At 31.3% G+C, this 26,117-nt stretch overlaps 3 protein-coding genes across 4 annotated transcripts in view; 2 read left to right on the forward strand and 1 right to left on the reverse strand.

Annotated features, from left to right (window-relative positions):
• Positions 1–26,117, reverse strand: part of LOC143197864 (limbic system-associated membrane protein-like) — a 487,089-nt gene that overhangs the window by 303,353 nt on the left and 157,619 nt on the right. The gene's annotated exons all lie outside the window — the stretch shown is intronic.
• Positions 6,775–8,216, forward strand: LOC143198213 (uncharacterized). Its single transcript, XM_076407324.1, has 2 exons — positions 6,775–7,246; positions 7,349–8,216. The coding sequence occupies exons 1-2, from the start codon at positions 6,832–6,834 to the stop codon at positions 8,212–8,214; spliced, it is 1,281 nt and encodes a 426-aa protein (XP_076263439.1). The 5' UTR covers positions 6,775–6,831; the 3' UTR covers positions 8,215–8,216.
• On the forward strand, positions 9,191–10,027 carry LOC143198214 (ATP-dependent DNA helicase Pif1-like). Its single transcript, XM_076407325.1, has 2 exons — positions 9,191–9,330; positions 9,393–10,027. Exons 1-2 carry the CDS (start codon positions 9,318–9,320, stop codon positions 10,025–10,027), a joined length of 648 nt encoding a protein of 215 aa, XP_076263440.1. The 5' UTR covers positions 9,191–9,317.

The following is a 26,117-nucleotide window of genomic DNA, read 5'->3' on the forward strand; positions in this document are numbered from 1 at the left end:
GAAAATGGAAACAAATGGAGTAAATATTATATATATCGTGAATTCATCATGCTCATGATGTAAAATTAATATTGAAAATATAATTAGGGATTTTCTACCCAATATTATTGTTATTTACAAAAATTTTAAACAGAGGTTCTTATATCCTCCGAAACTAAATGTTCAGATAATTTGATAAAATTACTAAATACTTAGCTATTTGAAATAACTTATTTTCCAATTTTGAAACCTATAGACATCACGGGCATCAGTATTGCTAAAGCTCACATATTTGCTATAGTAGAAGGCCCAATATATAGCCCAATTTACATCAAAATAATGCACATGGTCACAAATTATTCTTGTGACTCGTTATTCTGACTGACTTGTTACTCTATGTACTATTCATCCATATGTAGGAACACTGGAACTTTTACTGTTCAAAAAAAATTGGAAAGGTCAGCAGTGAGCGGAAATTATTGTTTTAATAACGCTATTTTTAACTATTTTTCAGTTTTCTTTTCAGGGCTGTGAACTGGGAAACACAATTTGAAAACATCGTTTTCTTTTATAATCATAAAATTAGCGAAAAGTTAATTCAAAATTGTTTCTATATCTATTCTAATCCAGAAATTTTAATAAACCTATGTTTGACGCTATTTGGTTCGCTTTGTCCTTTGATCTCGGTGGATTTACATGGAAGTTCTACTGAACCGATTAAATAAATCTATAACAAAATAAATCAGTTTACTTGCAACATTAGTGTCTAATTCTACATAAGGATAAATGTTCCCAAGATAATATATTTCTTTTAACTCAACTTATGAGAAGAAACAATACTCTTGATTTTGATTGATTTGTTGATTTTTTTAATAAATGAATAAATGAAGTTTAGTGAAATGCACGAAATCTCTATTTCAGTTATAAATAATATATATATATATATATATATATATATATATATATATATATATATATATATATATATTATTTTTAAGAACTATCGACTGTTTCAGTCGTTATTTTTGGTTCTATTAGTTTTATTGGACTGAATTTTAACATTCTGGCTCTGTCATCCTTGCCGCGACCTTGACAAACACGTACCCAATTTATGCTTACATACATTTTATGCAATGTATATAGTTTTATGATTTCTTTGGTAGTTTGTTTGAAAATAACATATTGTATATTAATATAGCAGGATTTTGCAACGATATTTTTCAACATTGTTAATGTAACAGGGTAAAATGATTAAAATTGTGAATGATAAATGGTAAAATACTTTTGACCGTTTTTATGACAATAATAGATAATATTTCGATTACTCTCTCGATTTTTGTTAAATAATATTTCCGTTCAATAATAAATAAAACATTTACTTCATTTAAAAAAACTCTAGTAGTTATTGTGCGATCATTTTTAATTAAGTCACGAATTAGTTTTCTTTCTATGATTAGGTATATATTTAATTTTTATTTTGTATTTATGGTTATTGTGCATCTTTAGTTTTTAGATATTGTTTAAGTTCTATTATATTTTCTATATTTATTATAGTATATTATTTGAAAATAGCAATTAACATATTAAAAACGATACAATATTTGTGGAGTATTATTCCATTCCATAGAAAAATTCCATTCCCTTTTACAGATCCACAGAATATTCAAATATAAGAGTAATTCTGCTTCGTTTAAAATGAAATCATTAATTGCATGTTAATAGTATTCAGTAATTATTTTTATCCTTTTCTCTTTTACACCTAGTACGTTAAGGAATATATACATCTCCATCTCGCTCTTCTACCGTTGGAAAATATAAGCACATATAAAGTTAACTACTTCAAGCAATTATCTGCTTCCTTTCCTCTCTCACAATTTACACCGGAAAGGGTTCGTAAATCTTCGTCTGACGTCACGAATTGAACAAAACAGTCGAACCGTGGATTTGACTGAAAATAGTAATGACCATTTTTATGTTATATTTATGTATTTTATATACTAGATAGTTACATGGGATAAGCATTAAAATCAAAACAATCTAGTGAATTTATTTTTAGGATTTTACAAATTCTTTGATTAACCTCATGGTTGCTTGACGATAGCATTATAGTTCGAACTGGAAATCCATATGACTTGATAATTAATGAAGAAAATACCAAATTATTGACAACCGATTGATGCTATAGCTAATTTTAACGGTGGTAGGTAAAGCAAGCGCAGGAGTCCAGATATTTGGTATCAACATTACAGTTACCAAAAAGTAAACCTATGAATAATGAAGGAAAGCCTTCTAGACTTGTTTGTCAAAATTGATCATTTAGAATGAGGATTCAGCAAATAGTTCCGAAACAGGTTGAACCATGATTATAGAGAGCTAATTGAAAATAAGATACTAACATTATATGAGGCCAGAGCAGCTAAGGCCAATCGCCAATTCTAATAAGAATGTGAGAGTGTAGTGGTTGAGAAGTAGACGCTTTCCCGAACCACTGGCTATGGATTGATGATGATGATGATAAACTAAAATTATTATAACGGATAAATACTAGAATATGTTTGACTATTTGTATGTTGCTTTGGCAACTAGATAGGTAATGCTCATTTTGACTGATATTTTCAATTTTGTGTGTTTTTATTTTCGAACTCTTTCAACGCCTGTTCAGCCAAACTCACTATTACGGCTTCTTTTGTGAAGTTTTAATGAAAGTAATTCGTTAGTTAAATAGTTGCTAGGTACATCATAAATTAGTTTTCCTTTAATTTGTTTTTAATATTTAGGAGAGAATCTGGTGTATACTTAGTTTCAGATTTATTTTATTTTACTATCTATATATTAAAATGCGACAAAACAATATAGAACATATTTTCTTTCCTTTTAATAAACCAATCACTAATGTACAATATACATATATTTTTATTATTCCCTTCTCTCTCAAAATTAGTACGAGAAGGAATGTGCAAATTCCCGTTTTACATATGGGGCGGCTTGACAAAAACAAAAAACTTTCGTAAGAACATATGATGATATTATATAATTGTTACTTTTCAATTATTATAACAAATATGATAAAATATATTTGGTAGCATTATTCAAGTTCCTTATTAAAAATACAAAGCCACAGCAAAGTGTAAAATTAATTTTACACTGTCATTTCTCAATTTGTTTTTATATATATATCGACTGATTAATACAGCACAGATATCTGGACAATTATCGCGGTGCTTTTCCCTCTGAAAATAAATATGAGAAGGAATTTCCACATCTCTTTCTTAAGTCAGGGATCAAAAAAAAAAACACAAATTCGACTGAAATACTAAGTATTATTTCTATTCGACTAATTTTTAAGTAGCGACTGATAATATTTTGCAACTATCTAATATTTCAACTGCTTCCAAAAGTTAATACTAATCGAATATTTCCAATGCTAATAAAAATGCACTATATCCAAAAGGGAAGAAAATAAATTTAAAAAACATATTAACCGTTTGTGCCTTGTGCAGAACTTCAAGTTAATAAGTAAGTATATGCCACCCATTCTTATAGTTTTTTTATGTAAATGTTCTTTCTTCAGATGTACGTTTATATATAAAGATTAGTTATATAGAAAATTGTTTGTGTCAAAAAAGCGTCTTGTCAGCAAAAAAACACACACAAATAGAGAAGTTAGTCTCTTGTAAAATAATACTTATTATAACTAGACTCATTAATGTTAATGTCTTCGTTCAATTTACATTAAAGTTAATGAGAGACATTACTTAAATGCTGATATTAATTAAAGTAATGATGATTTTAGCCCTCTGTATTCAGCGAACAGTCTGATTCCCGAACAATAAGCATATTATTGCTGAATTATCTCACCGTCGACAAATTGTAACTATTCCCGTTTCGCGTAAAAATAGAAACTTTGCGAATAAAACGCGTTATTATGGCGAGAACATAATAAACGTCAACTATACCGCGATATCGCAAGTTTAAGCAAACAATGGAATGTGCAAAATTACTCACTGTCAGGCCTATCATGTTCTCTGTCATATAATTAAATACTTTGCTATCCTAGTTGCGAAACAAAGAATATTCTGTCTGTATATCATAGTTTACTGTTATTTTAATCACTCTGAATAGAAAATGGTTTTGATGAAACATTTCTAGACGAGGCTCTGTATAGGTATGATACTACAAGAGCAAAACAAAATCTACAATGCTCGGCCCTGTCGTATTATGTTATTTATTTTATAGTTCATTATATTAAACTTGTATAAATTCTGATCATATTTTAGCTTAAACAATTCATTAATTAAGGGAAATTGATTTAATATATGTTTATCAAAATATTTCCATCGTTTTCACAGGTTTTTTCTGATAACATAATGTTGATACAGTGCTGAGAGAACAATAATAAAAAGGTACTACCCGCAATAATGTATTTTTACAACCCTTGCAACATATTTCCGAGCATTATCCATATTTTTTGCAACAATTAGTTGGTTAGCTAACCATGAATTTCGTTAATTAACGCGAATAGATAGTGCTAGTTTCATTTAGATACATCCGCTTGGATTTTTCTCATTGCATGTTCACATAACATCACATCAAACTTTAAGAAATAGGTGAATCATCAATCGTCAAGTTTTTCTTGATTTGAACTAGGTTCTCTGTCATCAAGTTTTGGAATTTGTTATATTGGAACTATTTCAGTCCTTCAGGGTCTTCTTTATCATACCATCGAATCATTTTCACTCATTTTTGTTAATATAAACGAATAATAATGCGGAAAGAGTTGATCTCATGTGATAAATTAACCTAACATCAAGTTTTAAATTTAACTAAAATAAAAAATCGTCATTTTTTGTTAGTTTTATAAGAAATAGTTGTCTTGCTTTCCCAAGAATATAGAAGATATATTATAAAATATATCTTTTTTTTTTAGTTGATGATCTGGGTACGATATATTGTTTACTCTAATTTGAACGTTATAGATTATGCGTGTTTTTTTAGATACTACAAAAATTACAGTGTCAAGAAAATGTTATGTGGCCACGTTGACTACATTTGGTTAAAATAGGTTATAAATTGGTTATAATAATATCTTCTGTTAATATATTTCGGCTCTTTTGATGTGTTTATATTAATGTTGATAAAAATCTATGCAAGAAAATTGCTTTTAATGCATTATTTATAAATAATATTTCAATAATTACTACTTTCTTAGGATTTGTTATTTAAGCAAATATGGAGCAAGATTTAATGAAATATTGCCGTTTTCAGTTCTTATCTTCGTCATATTGGATGTCGGATCGGAAAGTCGTTCGGATATTCCACATACACAAAATTGCATGTCATTTCAAATAATAATTTACAGCTGTTCTTGAAGAAGAGCGTCTGACCTTTCCAAAAAAAAAACTAGAAGAAAATAATCTAGTCTTATATATAAAAATGAATCGCAAAATATGTTCCTAAGCGCATAACTCAACAACGCCTGGACCAATTTGGCCAAATCTTTTTTTAAAATGTTCGTTGAAGTTCAGGGATGGTTTTTACGGCGAGAAAAATTAGAATTATTGCTGGAAAAACCCTAAAAATAGCCCTTTTTGTTTGAATTTGTTTCGTGTATCAGTTGACAATTCATCTGTCATCTGTCAAAAGTCATCTGTAACAGACAACTTTTTTTTTTTAAATTTGATATGACTTGAACTCAAATCCTTTTAATCCGTACGAATTGTTTTATTTATTTAAAATTTTTTATTTGTTTAAAATTTAATTCAAATTTTAAATAAATAAAACAATTCGTACGGATTAAAAGGATTTGAGTTCAAGTCATATCAAATTTAAAAAAAAAAGTTGTCTGTTACAGATGACTTTTGACAGATGACAGATGAATTGTCAAGTGATACACGAAACAAATTCGTATATCGTGTTTTGTGCAGAGTGTTTAGTTAGTTAGTGTTTGTTTAGTTCGTGATTAGTGAAAAAATAATTTATATTTGATATGCCTCCTATAAGACGAAGCAATTTAGGTAGAAGAACCAGAAATGCTATAAACCAAGCTAATTACCGATCTAATCGTACTGCACAAGAACGTGACGACGGAAATGAACGTGAAAGAATTCGGATATCACAAACGCGTGAAGCGCGAGCGCGACATTCAACTAATAATCGCGCAAGTTTGAATCCAGCTGCTTTCAGTTACGATGTGTCAATTGACTACAGTAACTACCAATGTGTTGTTATTGGTTCTATGAACTTGGTTTGCTCACACTGTAAGGCATTAAAATACAAAAACGAAGCCAATGGATTGTGTTGCGCAAATGGTAAAGTGAAATTGATACAATTGGATCCACCACCAGAACCATTGTACTCATTGGTTTCAGGAATAGGAACAGATTCTATACACTTTTTGACACATATTCAACAATATAACAATTGCTTTCAAATGACTTCATTTGGGGCAACAAATGCAGTTCGGGAAAATTTTATGCCAACTTTCAAGGTATGTATTATAGCAGTTACTCATAATTATTTTAGCGAACAAAATTTTCTGTCACCAAATTTAAGATGTGTTACTAATCTTCAATTTCTTAATCATTACGAAATATATCACTTAGTCATCCTATTATATGGTGATTCAGTTTCAGTGACACTTTTATTATATTTTATATTTGATAGATATTAGTTAAAACTAAATATATACTTTTTAAGATCAAATATTATTTAAGTTTGATCATTGACAATCCATTAATTTATACCACACCATAATATTTTTTTTATTTACAGATACAAGGGCAAATATATCACAGAGCAGGTTCACTGTTACCAGTGTCAGATAGCGACAACAAATTCCTGCAAATTTATTTTATGGGCAATTCACCACAAGAAATTGATCTGCGTTGTGCACATAACAATTTAGTAAAAAGGTCTATTGTAGAACAATTACAAACTTTATTTCATCAACACAATCAATTGATTATATTGTTTAAAACTGCCCTGGATCTGATGCCATCCGATAATCACAAAATTGTAATCAGAGCTGATAAAACACCTGCAGGTCAACATACAAGACGTTTTAATGCACCAACTATTGATGAAGTTGCTATCGTTGTAGTTGGAGAAAACTTCGAATCCCGTGATATTGTTTTACATCGTCGGAATTTTCAATTACAACCTATAAAGGAAACACACCGCTCATATGATGCACTGCAATATCCCATTATATTTTGGCAAGGTGAAGATGGCTACGATTTATCAATAAAAATGATAAATCCCATTACAGGTAACTAAAATATTAGTTTAGCTATGGCGATAATATCTCAGTCACTATATTATGTATTTTAATTTTATATTTGAATGTTATTAAAACAAAATCTGTTTACAGGTTCTGAAACCAACAAAAAAGTCAGTTCAATGAACTATTATTCATACCGCCTAATGATTCGGGAAAATGCAGATAATCACATATTGAAATGTCGGCGATTATATCACAAATATGTTGATGACATGTATGTTAAAATTGAAACGGAGAGATTAACATTCATCAGGTTGAATCAAACCAAACTCCGATCTGAAGAGTATATTCACCTTCGCGATGCGATTAATACTGATGGAAATGCACAGAATGTCGGTCGGATGACTATTCTTCCAGCAACATACATCGGAAGCCCTCGGCATATGCACGAATATGCTCAAGATGCCATGTCGTATGTTCGTCATTATGGTACAGCAGATTTGTTCATCACATTTACATGCAATCCGCAATGGATAGAAATTAAGCAGGAGTTATTACCTGGGAAATCATCCATTGATCGTCATGATATTACAGCCAGAGTCTTTAGACAAAAGTTGAAATCTTTAATGAATTTCATCGTAAAACATAATGTGTTTGGTGAGACACGCTGCTGGATGTATTCTGTGGAGTGGCAGAAACGAGGATTGCCACATGCACACATTTTGATTTGGTTGGTTGAAAAGATAAGGCCTAATGAAGTTGATGCAGTGATATCAGCTGAAATCCCTAATGTACAAGTAGATCCTGGATTGCATGAGGTAGTTATCAAAAACATGATACATGGTCCCTGTGGAACTCTTAATCAAAATTCACCGTGTATGATGGATGGTAAATGTTCAAAACGATATCCACGGACATTAATATCGGAAACAATTACTGGTAATGACGGTTATCCATTGTATCGTCGCAGATCGACAGCAGACAATGGAAAATCAACAATTGTCAAATTAAATTAACAAGATATTGAAATAGATAATCTTTGGATTGTTCCATATTCACCCATTTTATCAAAGACATTCAAAGCACACATCAACGTTGAATCTTGCCATTCAGTGAAATCGATTAAATACATTTGCAAATATGTAACCAAAGGGAGTGATATGGCTGTGATTGGAATTGGTGCAGAGAATTCTAATGATGAAGTTACCCAATACCAAATGGGCCGCTATGTCAGTAGTAATGAAGCAGTTTGGCGAATATTTTCTTTTCCTATTCATGAGAGACACCCTTCTGTTGTTCACTTAGCTGTGCATTTAGAAAATGGACAAAGAGTGTATTTTACAGCACAGAACGCAGTACAAAGAGCTGCTCAGCCACCATCTACTACATTAACCAGTTTTTTTTGAGACATGCCAAAACGATGATTTCGCACAAACATTGCTATATTCTGAAATGCCAAAATATTATACCTGGAATCAATCCTCAAGGAGATTTATACGACGGAAACAAGGAAAACCAGTTCCAGGATATACAGATGTATATTCCACCGATGCGATTGGCCGGATTTATTCAGTACATCCAAGCAATGATGAATGTTTTTATTTACGACTGCTATTAGTCAATGTACGTGGCCCAACATCATTCCAACAGTTACGAACTGTTGATGGTGAATTGTGTGGATCCTACAGAGAAGCCTGTCAACGTTTGCAATTGCTTGAAAATGACGCTCATTGGGATCAAACTCTCAATGATGCTGTAATATCATCACACACTCATCAAATACGAACATTGTTTTCTATAATCATATCTACATGCTTCCCATCAAACCCAATTGATTTGTGGATGAAGTACAAAGATTATATGTGTGATGATATTTTGTATCAAATACGGAATAGAATGGGTAATCCAAATATACAAATCAGTGAAGAAATTTACAATGAAGCATTGATTTCAATTGAGGACATGTGCTTGATAATGTCAAACAAACTATTAATTCAATTAGGCCTGACCGCGCCCAATCGTCCAATGCATGACGCTTTTAACCAAGAGTTGCATCGAGAAAGACTGTATGATCTCAACGCTTTGAAAGAATAAATTCAAACAAATCTTCCACTGTTAAATGAACAACAGAAGTATGTATTTGAAACTCTTATGAAAGTAACAAATGATGAAACTGGAGGGATTTATTTCTTAGATGCACCTGGTGGTACAGGAAAAACTTTTTTTATTTCATTAATATTAGCAACAATTCGCTCACAAAATAAAATTGCACTTGCACTCGCTTCGTCGGGAATCGCAGCAACTTTGCTTGAAGGTGGTCGAACAGCCCATTCAGCACTAAAATTGCCATTAAATATGCAAAGCAATGAAACTCCAACCTGCAACGTTTCGAAGAACTCTGCAATGGCAAAGGTTTTGCAGCAATGTAAATTGATTGTTTGGGATGAATGCACGATGGCGCATAAAAAATCTTTGGAGGCTTTAGACAGAACCTTAAAAGATCTACGTAGCAATAATAACCGATTTGGTGGTGCAATGATTTTATTAGCAGGAGATTTTCGTCAAACATTGCCAGTGATTCCACGATCAACGCCAGCTGATGAACTCAATGCATGTCTAAAGTCCTCCAATTTGTGGAAACATGTCAAAGTACTTCATTTAAGCAAGAATATGCGTGTCGAGTTGCAAAATGACCAATCTGGAAACATATTCTCTAAACAACTCATTGACATTGGTAATGGCAAATTTCCTATAGACATGTTGACGGCTTGCTTTTGCTATGACTATAAACAAGTCCCAGGGGCAATCATTAAGTGTTTGTGGTATTAATCTAGAAAACCCATGTTTCTCACATGGTCAATTGTATGTTGCCTGTTCCCGTGTTGGAAAACCATCAGATTTGTTTATCTATGCGCCAGGTAATCAAACAAAAAACATCGTATACCACAAAGCAATATAATGATAATAATAATAATAATTATGATTCACATGATTAACAATAAAGCGATTACTTACTTTTCAATCCTTATATATGTTTTATTTAATTATTTTTTATTCACAACGCCCTATCACCAGGGTGATGGTTCTGTTCAGGAGAATTTTTTAAAATACGTAGGCACAAAAACTGCCACATTACAAATCTTTTTGACAGGACGAAGTCTGTCGGGTCAGCTAGTTTATTATAAATATTGCTTTAGATGTGAGCATGTAAATTTTTTCATAATGTTTTTTACTTATTCTTAAAACTATTTTCTTAGTATAAGCTATCCAGGCATATATTTATTATCAAATAATATCTTAGCTATATAACTAATATTACGAAATATACGATTCAGTAAAATTCAAAGCATTTTTTGGGGATTATTTCAGAAACTTAAATTATTACAAATAAAAAATTATATTTCTGCACTAGAAGGTATTATTCAAAGATTATTATTTCTATAGCACCGCGGAATTTTAACGGTTCTCAATATTTTTGTATAAGTCCTGTTGTCTAACCCCATACCTATAAGCGCTTAGGAATTATTTTATACAGGGGTAAATTGGGGTTGTTTGTAGGTTCTGTCGAAAATCTCCTTTTTTACATTTTTATAAACTTAATACTCAGTTCAGTTATTTTTTCTTTTAATATGAATATTTTGGTTTAGCTTCAAGTCCTATACCACTCCTAATTAATATATTGCATTAGAGTATGGAAATTGGATATTGGAGATTCGCGGTTTCATTTAGTATTTCATATATCTTTACCTATAACCATTACGGCAGTTTCGTCAGTAAAAGCAGCTATTATAGTATGCTGCAACTGAGGAATGTCGGTCCCAACACAATGATCAGCGGCATACCTGTTTTTTCACTAATTCCGAGTAGATATCTTTGTATTTAACCTGAATGTTCTATATACAAACTACAAAACCTTAGTAATCCGGCCATTTGCTGCAGAAGTATCTTAAGTTCCTTATGCTACCACATATTTTCAAAAGTATCTGCGTGAAAAATTAACTGACCAGCTAGCTTTTTGGACTTGAATCAAGCATTGAAACAGTTTGGCATGATGTACTGGTGGCATGAAGACTATGACCCAAAAAGACGATACTATCGTCCTTTTAGAGCATTCTGATTCAAAAACTACTTCGTTCCAACTTCAATGCCATCTGAACAAAATCGAGTAATAGTTTGCAAATGGGGAATAAAGGCAAACCAAAACAAGTCCGCCTATTTCACCTAAACTCTGAGAAGAGAAACTTGTCCGTCTGTAAAACTATTGAATTAAAACATCTCGTAGGGGGAATATACAAAATAATTGGGGCTTTAGTTGAATTGTAGGTTAATTTGGCAGAAACACATCTGCACAGTAGGCACTGTAATTTGATTTGGTTAACGTATAGTCTCTCCTATTTAAGCAACAGTAGCAAAATGATGGTACACATATCCTTCATCAAGCCAATCCAGATATACAGCATTCAATTATAGAACACAGCAGCACATATATATATATATATGTATGTATATATATATATATATATATATATATATATATATATATATATATGTATCGCGGTGTGCAAGTAGTGAATCCGAAAATAATAAATTACGACAAAAAAAGATTTGTGCAACATATAATCAAGCTATCAGTGCAGCAGTGTCGTTCAAGAGAATCGACAACCCCAGACTCAGCAATAGATTCATGTAAAGGGATAAATACGATATGGAACTGTCTAGTAAATGGACAACATAGAGGCTTAGAGTTTTGAAACTAGTTGGCATGGTGCAGAAAAGAGCAAGGAAGTAATAACTTTTCCTTCTACTTCTATAATTCGGCGAATTTAGTCAATCGTTGAATGATCCTTCCTGAATCTAAAATGACCCAGAACTATTATGTTGTTATGATCTATAATTAGTTTCAGTTACAGCCGTATTACTGATAGGGAATTGTAGTAAAATTTCATTTGGTAACTTGGCGAGTATAGGTATCATTATCACATGAGTGTCTTATAACAATACAAGCGAAAGAAAAAGGAAACGAAATCATCGCTTCATAAAATTTTGTCAGTTCGAGAAGACCCCGTAAATTTCCATCAATTCCTCCCAGACCTCGTCGAAATTAATTGAAAAGCTACGTTTCCAGTTTACTCGGCATTAGCCTGTGCAAATTTCTTCGCTCGTAAAAGCAAACTGTTTATTAGAACGCTATTTGAACGTTTAACATCCATCCTAATCAAAAATCGGCCGAAGATTATTCGACAACCTTATTTTCCGGTTCATCGAACGAGAGAAATTCCAGAAGAAGAGAGAAAAACTAATAAAAATGTAAAGCGCCGAAACATCAACATCATCCGCCCGATTTTCATTTGAAAGTGTAATGCTAAGCCGAAGACGTCGCTGCTGACGACGAGTGTCGCAGCTAGGAAATATTTTATGAAAATGTAAACAGTCTCTTCTTTGCGCGATTCCTCCCATCTCCTTAGTCTTATTCTTTGCGCGTATTATTCCCTTATTATTATATTGTCCGACTTTTTTTGAATATCAAAAGCTTCCGGAATTTAATCAACAGGAAATAAATTACGTTTCCTATTCAGTCCGGTTCCGTTCCCCGCTGATCCGAATTGATTAAAATATTTATCATTGAAATGTAGCGTCTACGGTTTATCGTTAGGATTAAAAGGGGAGCCGCTCTTCTCCGAACATTCCTACTTTTGTTCTACTAATTTAATTTATATTTCCCATAAATTATTCTATTATATGTTTTTATCACGCTTTATTGTTCTGTTTTTATGTTCTTATTCATATTTTTTTCAGATCGCTATTAATACATCTTAAATTTTCTATAGAAGAACTTAGTCGAAAGCTAAAAGAAGTATATTACTTAAACTTCTTTTTTGCTGAAATAACTTTATTTTCAACTAATAAACAACTTTTCTATTTTGTTCAGGATAACTTTGACTAAATTTCCTAAGTAAATCAAGATGATTCTATAGGGTATATCTTCTAGCATCTTATCTAAGTTCTTCTGTGCTAATATTTCAAATTAGCTTGTTTTCATTGGTTATTCCTTGCTGAACTTGTGCATATCTTCCTTCTTTTTTTCCATAAACTCTTTTTACTTTTTTGTACAAATCTGTCCTAGCAATAATGAACGTAACAAAATATATGATTTAATGCAGTGATTATAAAGTTGTGTTCATACACTTCGGCTATTAATATTTATTCATATAGACTATGAATTATAAAGTAAAGTAAAGTAATATGCATTTGTTTGTTGATTATTTGTGTCATTCGAAGATCTATTTATCTTAACCCCAGGCACTTAAAACTGGCGGCAACCTAATAAATAAAACCTATTTTCTGGTCCTAACAGTTTTTTCTATTATATCGATTCACATAATTGCAGGTTAGTGAAATTAATATGAATTATAAGAAATTTAATGTTGAATCGAATAATTGTAGTGTCACAAAAACTTATCTTTTAGTGGCATATAATTAAAAATATAATTTTGAAAAATTTATGAGTAGAAACTAGACAGAAGTCTAGATAATTATATGCAATTGCAATATATACTGCGAAAATATGCAGCGAAATATTATTATAGAAGTTTGTAAAGCTATAGACATGTTAAATAACTTTCTAGGTTTCTATATTGATAACCTGGAAAATATTACATTAACGAAACAAAAGTGGAAAACTATTACTTTTATTTTTATTCTTTTTTTTAATGATGTTATGTATGGAATAATAACTGAATTTAATATAACTGATCATCTACATGATATGTTAAAATATAAGTTATATCATAAAATGTAATATTTATATAAATAAATCTGTTAGAGTTGTTTTGGTTAAAATTATAGGGTCTTTTAACAACCTCACGTATAATTTCTAACACTTAGAGTTAAATAAATTATCTTTAACAGCTAAATTAATTTGCAGTATATACCAGACAATGCATCTGCAGTTATCATCTATTTGTTTTATTTTGTACTTTATAATTAGTAATCGCAATTACAGCACATTATATAATGTTAAGATTGGTACAATATTCTGTTGATTGTCTATATTGTATTTAACAGAATTAAAAATATTATTAAATAATAACTAATTACTCCAAACTATATATAAGCAGGATCTATAGTTTTTCCCTTGTAAAATACAAGTATAAACAAAACATATAAATATCTGCATTAACCAGATTTCTATTTATTAAATTTGTATTATTGGAATTCTTTAGATATTTGACATGGTATGATTCTAATTTTTACTGAGAACTATGATATTTCTAGAGCGTCACTGATGTATTTGATACATAAGGAGCTTAAGATAGTCTCTTATGAGTCCCAGAAGCTTTATAATTCATATTTTACATGGAATGACTGTAATGTCGTTTATTATGATCGATATACATAATCGTTTATGTTTTAGCTCCAAAACAACTGTGGACACAATGTCAAATTTGGAATTAAAAAAAGTTGAATCCGCAAATAAAACCGGAAGTATAAATATATCTATTAAAATTTAAAGCAAACAGACTGATAAATTGCAAAACTGAACTGAAATTTATAAAATATATTTCTCTGCAGATTATTTCGAAAAAGTCTAATCTGTTGCTTCAACTTCATATATAATTAGGTTATTAACAATGCCAATCTATATCTTGACTTTTCTATAATACCAAAATCATGCATAACATCTAATATAACATATCATGTCAGTTATATTATTTACCACAAGTTATGTAGAGCATATTCAGCAACATACTGCAATTAGGAAAAAGAAGTCTACTGAAGAGTATCTGAAGAAAAAAAATCTACCTCTTGACGTCTTTTCAATCATAATTAGAAAACATAATTTTACAATCATGTCCCGGTAGAACTTGATCAGCGACTGTCACTCTAGTAGGAAGACTGTCCTGTCGCCGTAACTACTGTGACTACGAAGCCGGCTTCAACTATTTCTTTCGAATGGTGATGCTTTCAGATATTTGTATTACAGTATGTTTTAATTTCGTAAAAATGTCATAATAATGATTCTCCATCTGCCTTTATGTTGTTTGGTGCTATAATGTTTTATGTTATGTCTTTACTATAAATGTCTAATTCAGGATAATTTTTGTAATTTTTGTTCAACGTGTTATAGAAATAAAATAGCAACAAGCAAAAGCAAACAAAAACATTCATGAATTATCAATAAATACAGATTTTGTCCAGAATTTTTAGTTATCTATTGGCATTACAGACTCTATTTTCTATGAAACTTCACACCGAGCAGAAAATTTTAAACTGATGGAACTTTAATTCGATTTCCGATTTTAATTTGATTCCATTATTAATTTAAAATCGTACAGAGCCACGTAGGCCTAGAAAATAGCCGAAAAACACCACCAAACGTCACATCTAATCGTGTCACTGTCCACATGCATTTTAATCGGATCATTCGCTCCGAATTACATATTAGCGGAACCCAGAAAATTACCACATCCCCATACGTTCATTTAATCACAAATAAGCCAGTGAATTTCAGTTATATCAGGTATTTATTTAATGGATATTGCGGTATAAAGTACAATTGGTTTTATGAATTCCCTCTAATTTAATTCCTTGAAAGTAGTTATCGAGAAAAGCGAAATGAAATATTTGTGATAATAAATCAGATATTTAAAAAAATACCTTAAAAAGTTTAAGTTCCAGAGAAATTTTGGACAGAGTTTCGACACAACTTTTTAAACCCTAGTTATCTATTATTTCAATTATATTTATTAATTATAAATTACATAGGTTATTTACAAATTAATATGATGTAATTAATAACTAACTATAACCGAGATGGGTTTTAATGCCACGTAAAATAGAAATGGTTTGTAGGCTCTTTTTTTCCTCTCCATAGATAAGAACATTGGCGCAGATTTCAATTCAATATAATAAGATTTCTAAGACTTTTTAAAAAATAGTAATAAATACAACATAGACCAATAAATAAACTAAGGTATGACTGTTATAAGTAGCACAAACTCTTCCAATAATTGAAAAATTTCTCTTTCTTGTAAAACAATATCAGCGAGAATCTACCGTTGTTTTTTACATCTTACTGCAAGTGGTACGTTACGATCATGAAGCAAGTGAAAAAGATATATTATTTGATTATTTGAGGCCGATGTAGATTGGTCGAATAACCGAAGTTTAATGCTGTTACGAATATTTTATGGTGTAAGTCCGAAGATTAGTCGTTTGACCACGAAATTAACACAAATCGAAAATATTCATCTGAAAATTTATCAATACTTGCTTACCTGACTTGTTGGTGACAACGAATAGCAATGATCGACTACTTCCTGGATCTTTCTTTCTTCGATTGTATGGGATGAATTTTTAATATCCAAACATCCCATAATCAATTTCCCATAGAAATCGATAATCGCCCAGACGAAACCTATACATATAGACAGGTTACGTTACCGTCCTAAAATTTTTTCATTCGGATTTCTGTAATTTATACCACCTCTGTCACATGAGCAGAAGATACCTTAGAGTTCCTTCCAAGAGCGTTCTTCCTTAGCATAGACACATTTAGAGAAACAAATTGCACCTATTACTAAAAGTGAAGCAGAAGAAGGTAAAGTCAAAAAAGTTTCGCTAGTAAGCTAGGAAAGGAAAATTTTTCAGAAGTAACAGGATACTACATTGGAAGAAATAGTTGAAACACAACATCAAAGTTATATTTAAAATACACAGGAAGATGTGCTAGGTGCGTAAAGCCAAAAGAGCGAAACCGGAATATTACACAGATATATGGATGCATGTCTAGTAGCTTTAGCTGGACGCAGAACAGATACTGGCTACAATATTCATTTGAATAAATTGGAATTTTTAGACACTTCACAATCTTTATTAGTTGCTTTGGCAAATGATGTCATCTCGCGACTATAAATCAAGACAGTGGATATAAAAGGGATTAGGGACAGACACAAAGTGTATATATAAAATAATAATTTAGGCAAAAAGGGGGGACTAAAAGTATAAATAGTGCTAAATGTAATTTAAAATGGACACAAATTCAAGTCAAAAAACCCAACCACACAGAAAGGGAAATGGTGGTTTGATCAATTACACCCATCTCAGCATAGGCTAGACTCTAGTGACTAGTGAATATAGTCGATTTAGATATACAAGTCGGTCTTTATTCTCTCCTGTTAAGGAATTACTGTACAGGAATAAACAGTCGCCCAGTATGTAGTAGATTGAGTTAATGACACGTTTATAAAGTTTAAAAACAAGAAGCAGGTGAGTACTAAGTCATCAAATGACTGTGCGAGAAACGACAGTGATTCAATCTCAGTCGAATCAGTACTACGAAAGGAAAGAACGTGAAGAGGGCAGAAAAATCGCGTTTTAATTGCAAGGAATTTGTAATCAGCCAGGGCCTAGAGACGCTATAACCCGTTCTTAGTGAAGGACGACACGATTGGAATAAGGTCAGTGTCTCTCTATGTAAGGTCATTGTCCTTGTTATTTTGTGGAAAATATCTAGAGGGTTTTGAGATCTGCAAGTGTCTAAATATTTTCGAATACGAGAGGGGTTATAAGATCAACGCTATCTACAAAGTATTCTTCGGGTTTTTAAGCCGTGTCAGCTAGTTCTTTAAAAATATAATCGGATGGAAAGCTTTAGTGCTCCCGAGTGCTCTGAAGATTCGAAACGTCGGTTTTTTTAGTAATTAAATGCAACTTCATTTCTTTAGATTAATAATGTTTGTACTCATTTCCTCTTAAGTAAGAACTCCGATCGTATAAGAGTAAAATTGCTTTTCAATTGTATAAGCTGTAAGCGAATCGACTGTTTTTTTAAAGCGCCTTGCTAAATCGCTCGGTACATTTATATATTTTCTGGACGATGGAAAACCTTTTTCAAATCAACTGACAAAAATCAAAACTAATAAAGAAGCGGGGGAGTTTTCTCTTTGATTCCTAATACGCGTCGAGATGGAGGTTCGACAGCGGGCCCATGAAGCCTCAAAGTTCTTAAAATCGAATTCTTCAGGCGGCTCTCTGAAAGGAGGACGTCATTCGACGACGGATCGATGTGACGGGTCGCAAGAAAGGACGATAAATTTTAAACTTTCAATTTGTTTGTCCTTGTTTCGTCATCAATTAATGATTCCTAAAAAGAAGTGTAATACTTAAAAGACTTAATCGTTTAAAAATCGGTAAACAAGAAAAAAAAAAGAAAATTAAGAAGATTTAATATACCCGAAGGTACACAATAATAAACTTTTTGTTTTAGTAAGTAAAAAAACTTGTTTACTTCATCTGAATATGCAATATACAGATAATTTACTACATATGTGCTAATATATAGCCCTTCCGATAAAAGAGGCAATGCACGTCATAGATGCCGTCAAATATACTGCCAAATTCAGTTTATAGAAACGTAATATTCGGAGGGAATGTTTTCTTATTTATTAATTATTAATTAGCCTTACTCTAGCTAAAAGGAAGATATAATGCCATTGGGGGCGTCATGTAACTGAATCATTGTCATATATCTGCAATTAACAATTAACATTTCTAACTGATGTCTATTATTTGCGATTGCTGTCTTTCAAAATGCAAAAAAATAAACAGTTAGGGTCAAGTAGTTCAAATACGAACGGGATAATAGGGCTACCCTGTTGTCAGTACAATTCTTCAGAGATAGGTATTGACACTATTAAATATTAAGATTTTGCAGATTTATTTCAAATATTTTAAACGTGTTGCAGCTGAACTTAATATTAATATAAGTACTGAGCGAGCGTGAATATAAAGAGAAGCTTAAAGCAAAGAGGTTGACGGATAAAGATGTCATGGCTTGATGTCATCGTTATTCGAGATCAAATTTATGAAATATATAAAAACAGTTTGATAAAAAATAATTTAAGACAATTATTTCGGAGTAGTATAGAAAGTATTTATAGAAAACCTCATAAACTCAATATTCCTGCGGTCTCTTGAGCTACGTACGACATCCCTTCCAACATCCTTAGAAAACATAGAATTTAAATGCTGTAAAGATAACCCATGAAGAGGTCTGGTGGAACTATAAGACACTGCTTTTAAAAATTACCATTTTGGAAACCATAATATAAAATTAATAAAAAAATATTATGTTAATGTATTATCTAGGCGAGCCATTGATATTTGAAAATGAAACATATATTATTGTTCATTGATGGAAACACTGATCTTATTACTGAAGCTGAGTTCATAGTGGGTCAGTCGATGTATGTATTAAACGTTTAATGTAATTTATTCTTTTTATAAACAAGCCTGAAAAAAGATTGTCTACAATAATACTTTTGGGATAGTTTGGTACCCTCCATCGGACAGACAGACTAATCTGCATATGGCAGTGAACGGATTTACAAATGTTGGACAAGTGTTGGATAGATCAGAAACTAACAATTTGATAAATGAGTTGCACCGTAATTCAAATAGTGAAAGTGACAGTAATTGAATAAACCAATCTTGATGCTTATGACCCAATGCAGGCAATTAGTAACAAAGAGTGATAAGAACAGAAAAAACTTTAATATGTAATAATTATAAGATTGCAGTTAATTGTTGATCGTATTGCAGAGTGTGAAAAATGTGAAAAATGAAAAAAAATTGTTTGTCTTTGTTGTCTTGTCAATTCAATAGAAGTATGGTCGATCCAACAAAGGATTAGCTTAATCTTCTTCAGTTGAAGGCAGAATTCTCGTAGACCATTTATTTTTGCGTTGTGTCAGAAAATAGAAGAGAAACCATCCCCAATCCAATATCTCAACTGAGCGACGTTACATGACACATTAAATATATATTTATTAAATACATTCCTTTAAAATTTTTAAAGATTATAAGTAATATTATTAACATAATTTATTATCCTGTAGATGAGTAATCGTGGAAAATTATCTTGTAATGTCGAATTTATTAACTAACTCAGGTTCAGTTCAGATAATTATCTTACATCTAAATCCTTAACAGTCCTAAAATAATAGCAATAATAACAGGATTATCCTTTATAGTAAACATTCACTTACATTAGCTAGGATTTAAGAAAGAAAATGTTTCTATGTCAAAACTAATATTTATTTTTAGAAGGTACCACAGTTTCCAATATTAAATACAAAATTGAACCGTGCTGTAATAATTAACTAGGATAATTAAAGAGTCTTATAAAGTAAAATATGAACTCAGGATAAGATACCAGGCAAGTTAAATATATTTTTCATCCCTCATGTAATATTGTTTCATCTTCATCGAACTGAACTGAATTGAACATTTTAAGCTTTACAAAACTGTGTCAATAACATTTAAGGGGATAATACAGTTTATAGATTTTACGATAATAATCGTAAATTAAACCTATACATACGCAATGATTTGTCTGTAATTAAATGTCATGATCCGATGCCTTAATTAAACGTCAAAAACGGAAAACAGCTTTTATAAATAGCAGTTGAACTAAAAAGAATGTATGAAATAAAGGAAACGAATTGGAAAAACATTTGCGAGTTCAACAAGGAGCTGATGAGAGCCATTAGCGCATTTAATCCGCCGACGGCTTGAACAAGTCCGGACAGTCGTCTCTTTATCGTAACGTAAACGCGTAAGTGAAACTATATTGCCTGAAAAAATGAGATAATTTAAATGAAATAATAAAATCGCCATTCAAGTAATTTTAATGAATATTGTAATTATATACATTAGATATAACGTTATACGAGAAATTACAAACATTAATTGGTATAAGGTACCGTAGAAATATGTGAAAAAATTTCAGACGGGTTTAATGGTGATAAGCACAGTTATAGAGCATCTGTACAACTTGAGATAGATTCTATATTAAAATATGTATTTACTACATATAGTGTAGCCTACCAGACAATTAAAAAACGAACTTGAACGACTCACACACCTATAAGTATTCAGAATAATATATTCAATAACTTAATGGCACAGTGAACTTTGTATCACCTACATCTATCTCACAAATATTATTCGACGGAATCAATAACTACGAGGCCGGTCCGATGAGTACTTAGCCTCACCGTGCGATGTATCACATTCTCATAGAAGGCTATTGTCGAAATTTAAGCCGAATCAGACTCGTAGTTTTGTTTTGACTGCGTGCGGAAACAGGTGTGTCCACGGACTTTAGAAAATTGTAAAAAATCAATATTGGTCGGTGATTCGATTCTTGATTTTGGAAGGGAAATGGCGCAGCGAAATCAAAAAGCATTTGAATGTGATGTACGGTGACTCTTGTCCTTGGATGATGACCCTCAAAGATTGGTTTTACGAGTTTCAATGTGGTCGCAAGTCGGTTTTTAAAATGCCATGCCCTGGTGCCTCGAAAACGGCTACCACAGATCAACAGGTACAGACCAAGAGACCAAGGAATAGTCCAAACAGTGGACTTCAACCGGATAACGTACTCCGAAAAAGGCGGCTGGAATTCGCAAGGTGTGATCTACATCGACTAGCTGTAGAAGGGTAAAACGGTCACGGGGCGGCACTATGCCGAATTATTGAGCCGAATTGAAGCCGAATTACAAATTTTACAAGGAGCAAGGATACACGCCCGCACTCGCCCGACCGAATTACTCGAATTTGGCTACGAACTGCCGCCACATTCCCTGTAATCTCCAGATTTGGCTTCGTGCGAATTATTTTTATTTTCGAACTTCCGGAAGAAACCACACGCCAAACAGATTTGAGTCGAATGAGGTCATTGCCGCCACGGAAGCCTACTTTGTAGACATCCAGAAAACCTATTTTTCAGACGGGATAAAAAGGCGGGCATCGCTGGACCAAGTTTATCGAGCTTAAAGGAATCTATATTGAAAAACGAATCGCTACTTTTCCAAAGTTTTATTTTTTCTTTCGTAGGCTATGTACGTATCGGACCACCTTAGATAAGCGATGTCGTCGATGGTCGGTGAATTAAACCCCTTAGCGTACCCACTGGCAGGTGTTTTATCTGGAGAAATGGCATCCAATCCAACGCTATTTTAAAAATTTTAATTAATAATAAACTTTATAATAAACTAAATAATAAAATTTTTAATAATAATTAATTAACCATCGGTCCGATGAAAAACGTTTACAGTTCTTAGACGACAGTAAGTTTGACTGTTGAATTATGAGCACAACGCCTATCAATCGGATGACCTGCATCTGGAAGTGGCAAGCGCAATATTTCTAAGTGATACAATTCTGCTAATCTTTAATATTTTGCAAACTTATTTGTGATGCAAGTTTGAATGTTACCAAACTGTAATTAAAATTTGCTGAAAACTGAACGAAATATGTTAAATACTTTGAAAATGGGAATGAAATTATCCTCTAGAATATATGTTGCACCAAACGTCGTTTGGATCTACTACATTTTTGAATGTTGGCCAAGAGGTGGCCAATCGCATACTACTCCAGAAAAAAATAATCCTAAAGGTCTGCTACTCGGGCCAATTGTGGCAATTTTATTTCTTCATCGCAATAACAAAACCCAGTATATTCCGCTGTATTTTACTATCTAACAATGTTGACAAATGATTGTCATTTCCTCAATATAACTGATTTGTTATATATTTGTTATATTATATATATATATAATACATATTTATATATATATATATATATATATATATATATATATATATATAAATATGTATATATTGTATCAAGCTAGCATCCGTATATATTGCTTAAAATAATCTTTAACATTTTCAGGAAGTTTTGATCAGGTGTTGAGTATTCGCGTCAGGCTTCTTCAGGCACTACTTCCTTTATTTAGTTCCTTTAATTCTAGTTCTCGTTACACATCCGAACAATATTCACCGTTGGATCCAAAAAATGCAGTCAAGTTTTGAGTTATTTCTCTTCATAAATCTTTCTTCAATATTTGTTTTGTTGGTAACACTAAATCGATTTATAAATAAATATTATATAATATAAATAATCGAAACAAAAGCAGAGCACACCAAAAAATTCATATTTAATCAAATGAAGTAAACCGAAAATTAGATTATACTTCGTCTTCTGATTGGTATTTAATTCAATAGTTTGCGCTCTTATTTCAACTAAGATCTTAGCAATCACTCTTATAATTAACAAAAAAATGCTTTTGTCAAATCTTCTCTCCTTCATTAAGGATTTATTTAAGGATATCATGCATAAAATGAATGAAAATTTCCATTGGAAATTATTCGCCGTGAGAGGATATTTGCTCAGCAAGTAAAATGAAAAAAATTATCAATGATTCAAACATCTTATATCAATATAATAAAAAGGAATGATAAATTCTGGAAAGAATCCAGAAGAATCAAAAAGGGATATCCATCTCAGTCAGAAAAAGTGAACAATAGTTAATAGTAAAAAGAAACATTTGAAATATACTCAAAAATATTCTATCAAAATATTTATATTGATTTTAGGTAATATCAATTCAAACAAAATATTTATAAGTATAATATATAAATAATGACCTAATATTACAACCATTATATAATATATCATGCGATTTATCTACATTTATGATGACAAAACAATGGAGACCAATATCTATTTTCCATCCAGAGAGGAAGTTGAAAGTGATGAATTTTAATATAAGTTTAAGGAAAGCTGTCTATCAGCAATACCCAACTCAAACCTTTTTTATGGAAGATAGTACAATATTACCGTTTAGGAAATCGAATATTTTTATTATACTTGACTGCTTTTTATTTACCTTTAAAAAATTTTGAAACTCTATAATATACTTATTGAATCAAATATTAAATTTCCAGTTTATCCAAAATAATTTTTGAGTGGCGTGAAGTGACGGTGTTGTTCAAGTGATTCGAAAAGAGTTAGTATAGCAGAAGAAACATTTAATAGAGGTAAGAGTTGCTAAAAAAACCCATGGAACTTGATTCTATTAGTCCCTTCATTGTAACAATTAGTTGGACGTTGTCTTCAATAAAACTTCGGTTAATTTAATATATCTAAAAATATTTACAATTTTTGTTTATTAGATGGCCTAACTTAGTGTTGATTCTGTGCAACAAGTCTCGGTGTTAAACCTAGCAACTGGTTAGTGACTAACTAAGAGACTTGGTTATCGAGCTCGGTTAGTGGCGCATCTAGGGTGGTTTTCATTTACCCTATATTATTTACCCTATATTTACACTGATATTTATAAGATAGGGTTTGTTTAAAAAGAAATAAGTTGTGTATTTTATAACACTGAAGCTAAATTTAAAGAAATTACCTACGGTTTCTTTAGATTGGCCCTTATTTATTTCGTGAGGAACCGAAGTCCAAAGCCGTAACAAGTGGTAGTCAGAATATGCATGGAACGGTGTTTTAAGATTAAGAATTTCCACGTAGGCTCTGATAAATTTGTTAAGATCTAACTGGACGTTTTTATATTTCAAAGATTATACCTTGACTTCTATAATGGCTGTTTATATTTAATATATATCACAGAAGCATATAAAGTTAAATTTAAAACAATTCCTGTAACAGCGGCTACTATTATCAAGAACAACATTGTTTAATCAAGATCGCCTATATGTTAGCTCTATTCGAGAACAAATTTATGAAATTTGTAAATATAGTGAGTAACTTTTTCGATATAAACATAATTTAATACAATTGTTTCAGAGGAAAATATTAGTCTGGAAAATATCCACAGAAAATTTAGAAATATTCATCGTATTTGGGGATGTAAGACAGCCCTTGATACACTACTAGGAAAAACATGATTTAAGTGAAAATTTAAATAAAGATAATCAACAATGAGGTCTAATGTAATTTTCCGGCATTGCTTATAGGGCACAATTTTTAAAAACATATAATAGAATTACAGAAGTTTTGTTTCAATTTGTATAACCAATCGAGACATGGATAATTCGAAGTGGAACATTGGGTTACTTATTGTAAGATGATAAGAAAAAGGTAAAAGCTAGAATTTTTTAATTAAGTATCGTTAGTCATAATAATTGTTAACAATTCGTTGCAGATATATTGTTACAGATGTTGGAAATAGGAATGGTTTTATTGCTGGAGCAGCGTTAGTGTTTTCCTCCAAGTTCAAGGTCAACTGCCATGAAGAAATGAAACATAATGTCACGTAATTGTCCAGAATGTACATGAACACTAAATTTTTCACACATATGGCAATTGCGTTATTGAGGATGCAGTGAATAAAACTATAAAGAAGAGCTTATGCAGGTAGTAAAAGAAGAAACTAAGAAGACAATCCGAAAAAAGAAACCAGAAATACAATTTTATGAGGATGACGGACTTAATGAGAATCACTACAACAAAGGAAACAAGAATAAAACGCAAAAATTTTAAAATGGTAATGAATGTTAAATACATTATTTGGATATGCAATTGTTAATTACTTGGATTAAAGCTCCAGGGTAATTCCATAAAAAACGCACCTAAAACTCTACCTGATAACGAGAGGAAATGATTTCAATAAACATATGACAAAACAGGCCCTAACCTACCTATATAATTGGCTCTTTATTTAATTGTAGTTTAAGTCCTTGGAAAATATATAACATACATTAGATCTACTATAATGTTAAAATAAATTATATTCCATAACATTATTTTTGTTTCATTATTTTATTTAGATTAGAAGTTCATATAGATTAGAATATTATATATCAAAGACAAAATCAACTGAAATTTAAATTTGATGCGTCAATATTTTTCACTTTTAGATGTAAAAATTTAGATGACGTGAGTTCAAATTTTTATTAATTGAACTAAAAGTATTCAGCGCATGTTACTTAATTAATTTCATAATTCAATTTTAAAGGAGATTTTTAAAATCTTCTTAAAAACAAATCTTAAACTAGACTAACCTCTCGCAGTTATTCGTCGTCGTTCACCAGTCGTCCTCGCTTTTTAC

This window comes from Rhynchophorus ferrugineus, unplaced genomic scaffold (assembly GCF_030347505.1).
Source record: "Rhynchophorus ferrugineus isolate W39M unplaced genomic scaffold, kcgeb_rfMv2 rfM6, whole genome shotgun sequence".
Classification (NCBI taxonomy): domain Eukaryota; kingdom Metazoa; phylum Arthropoda; class Insecta; order Coleoptera; family Curculionidae; genus Rhynchophorus; species Rhynchophorus ferrugineus.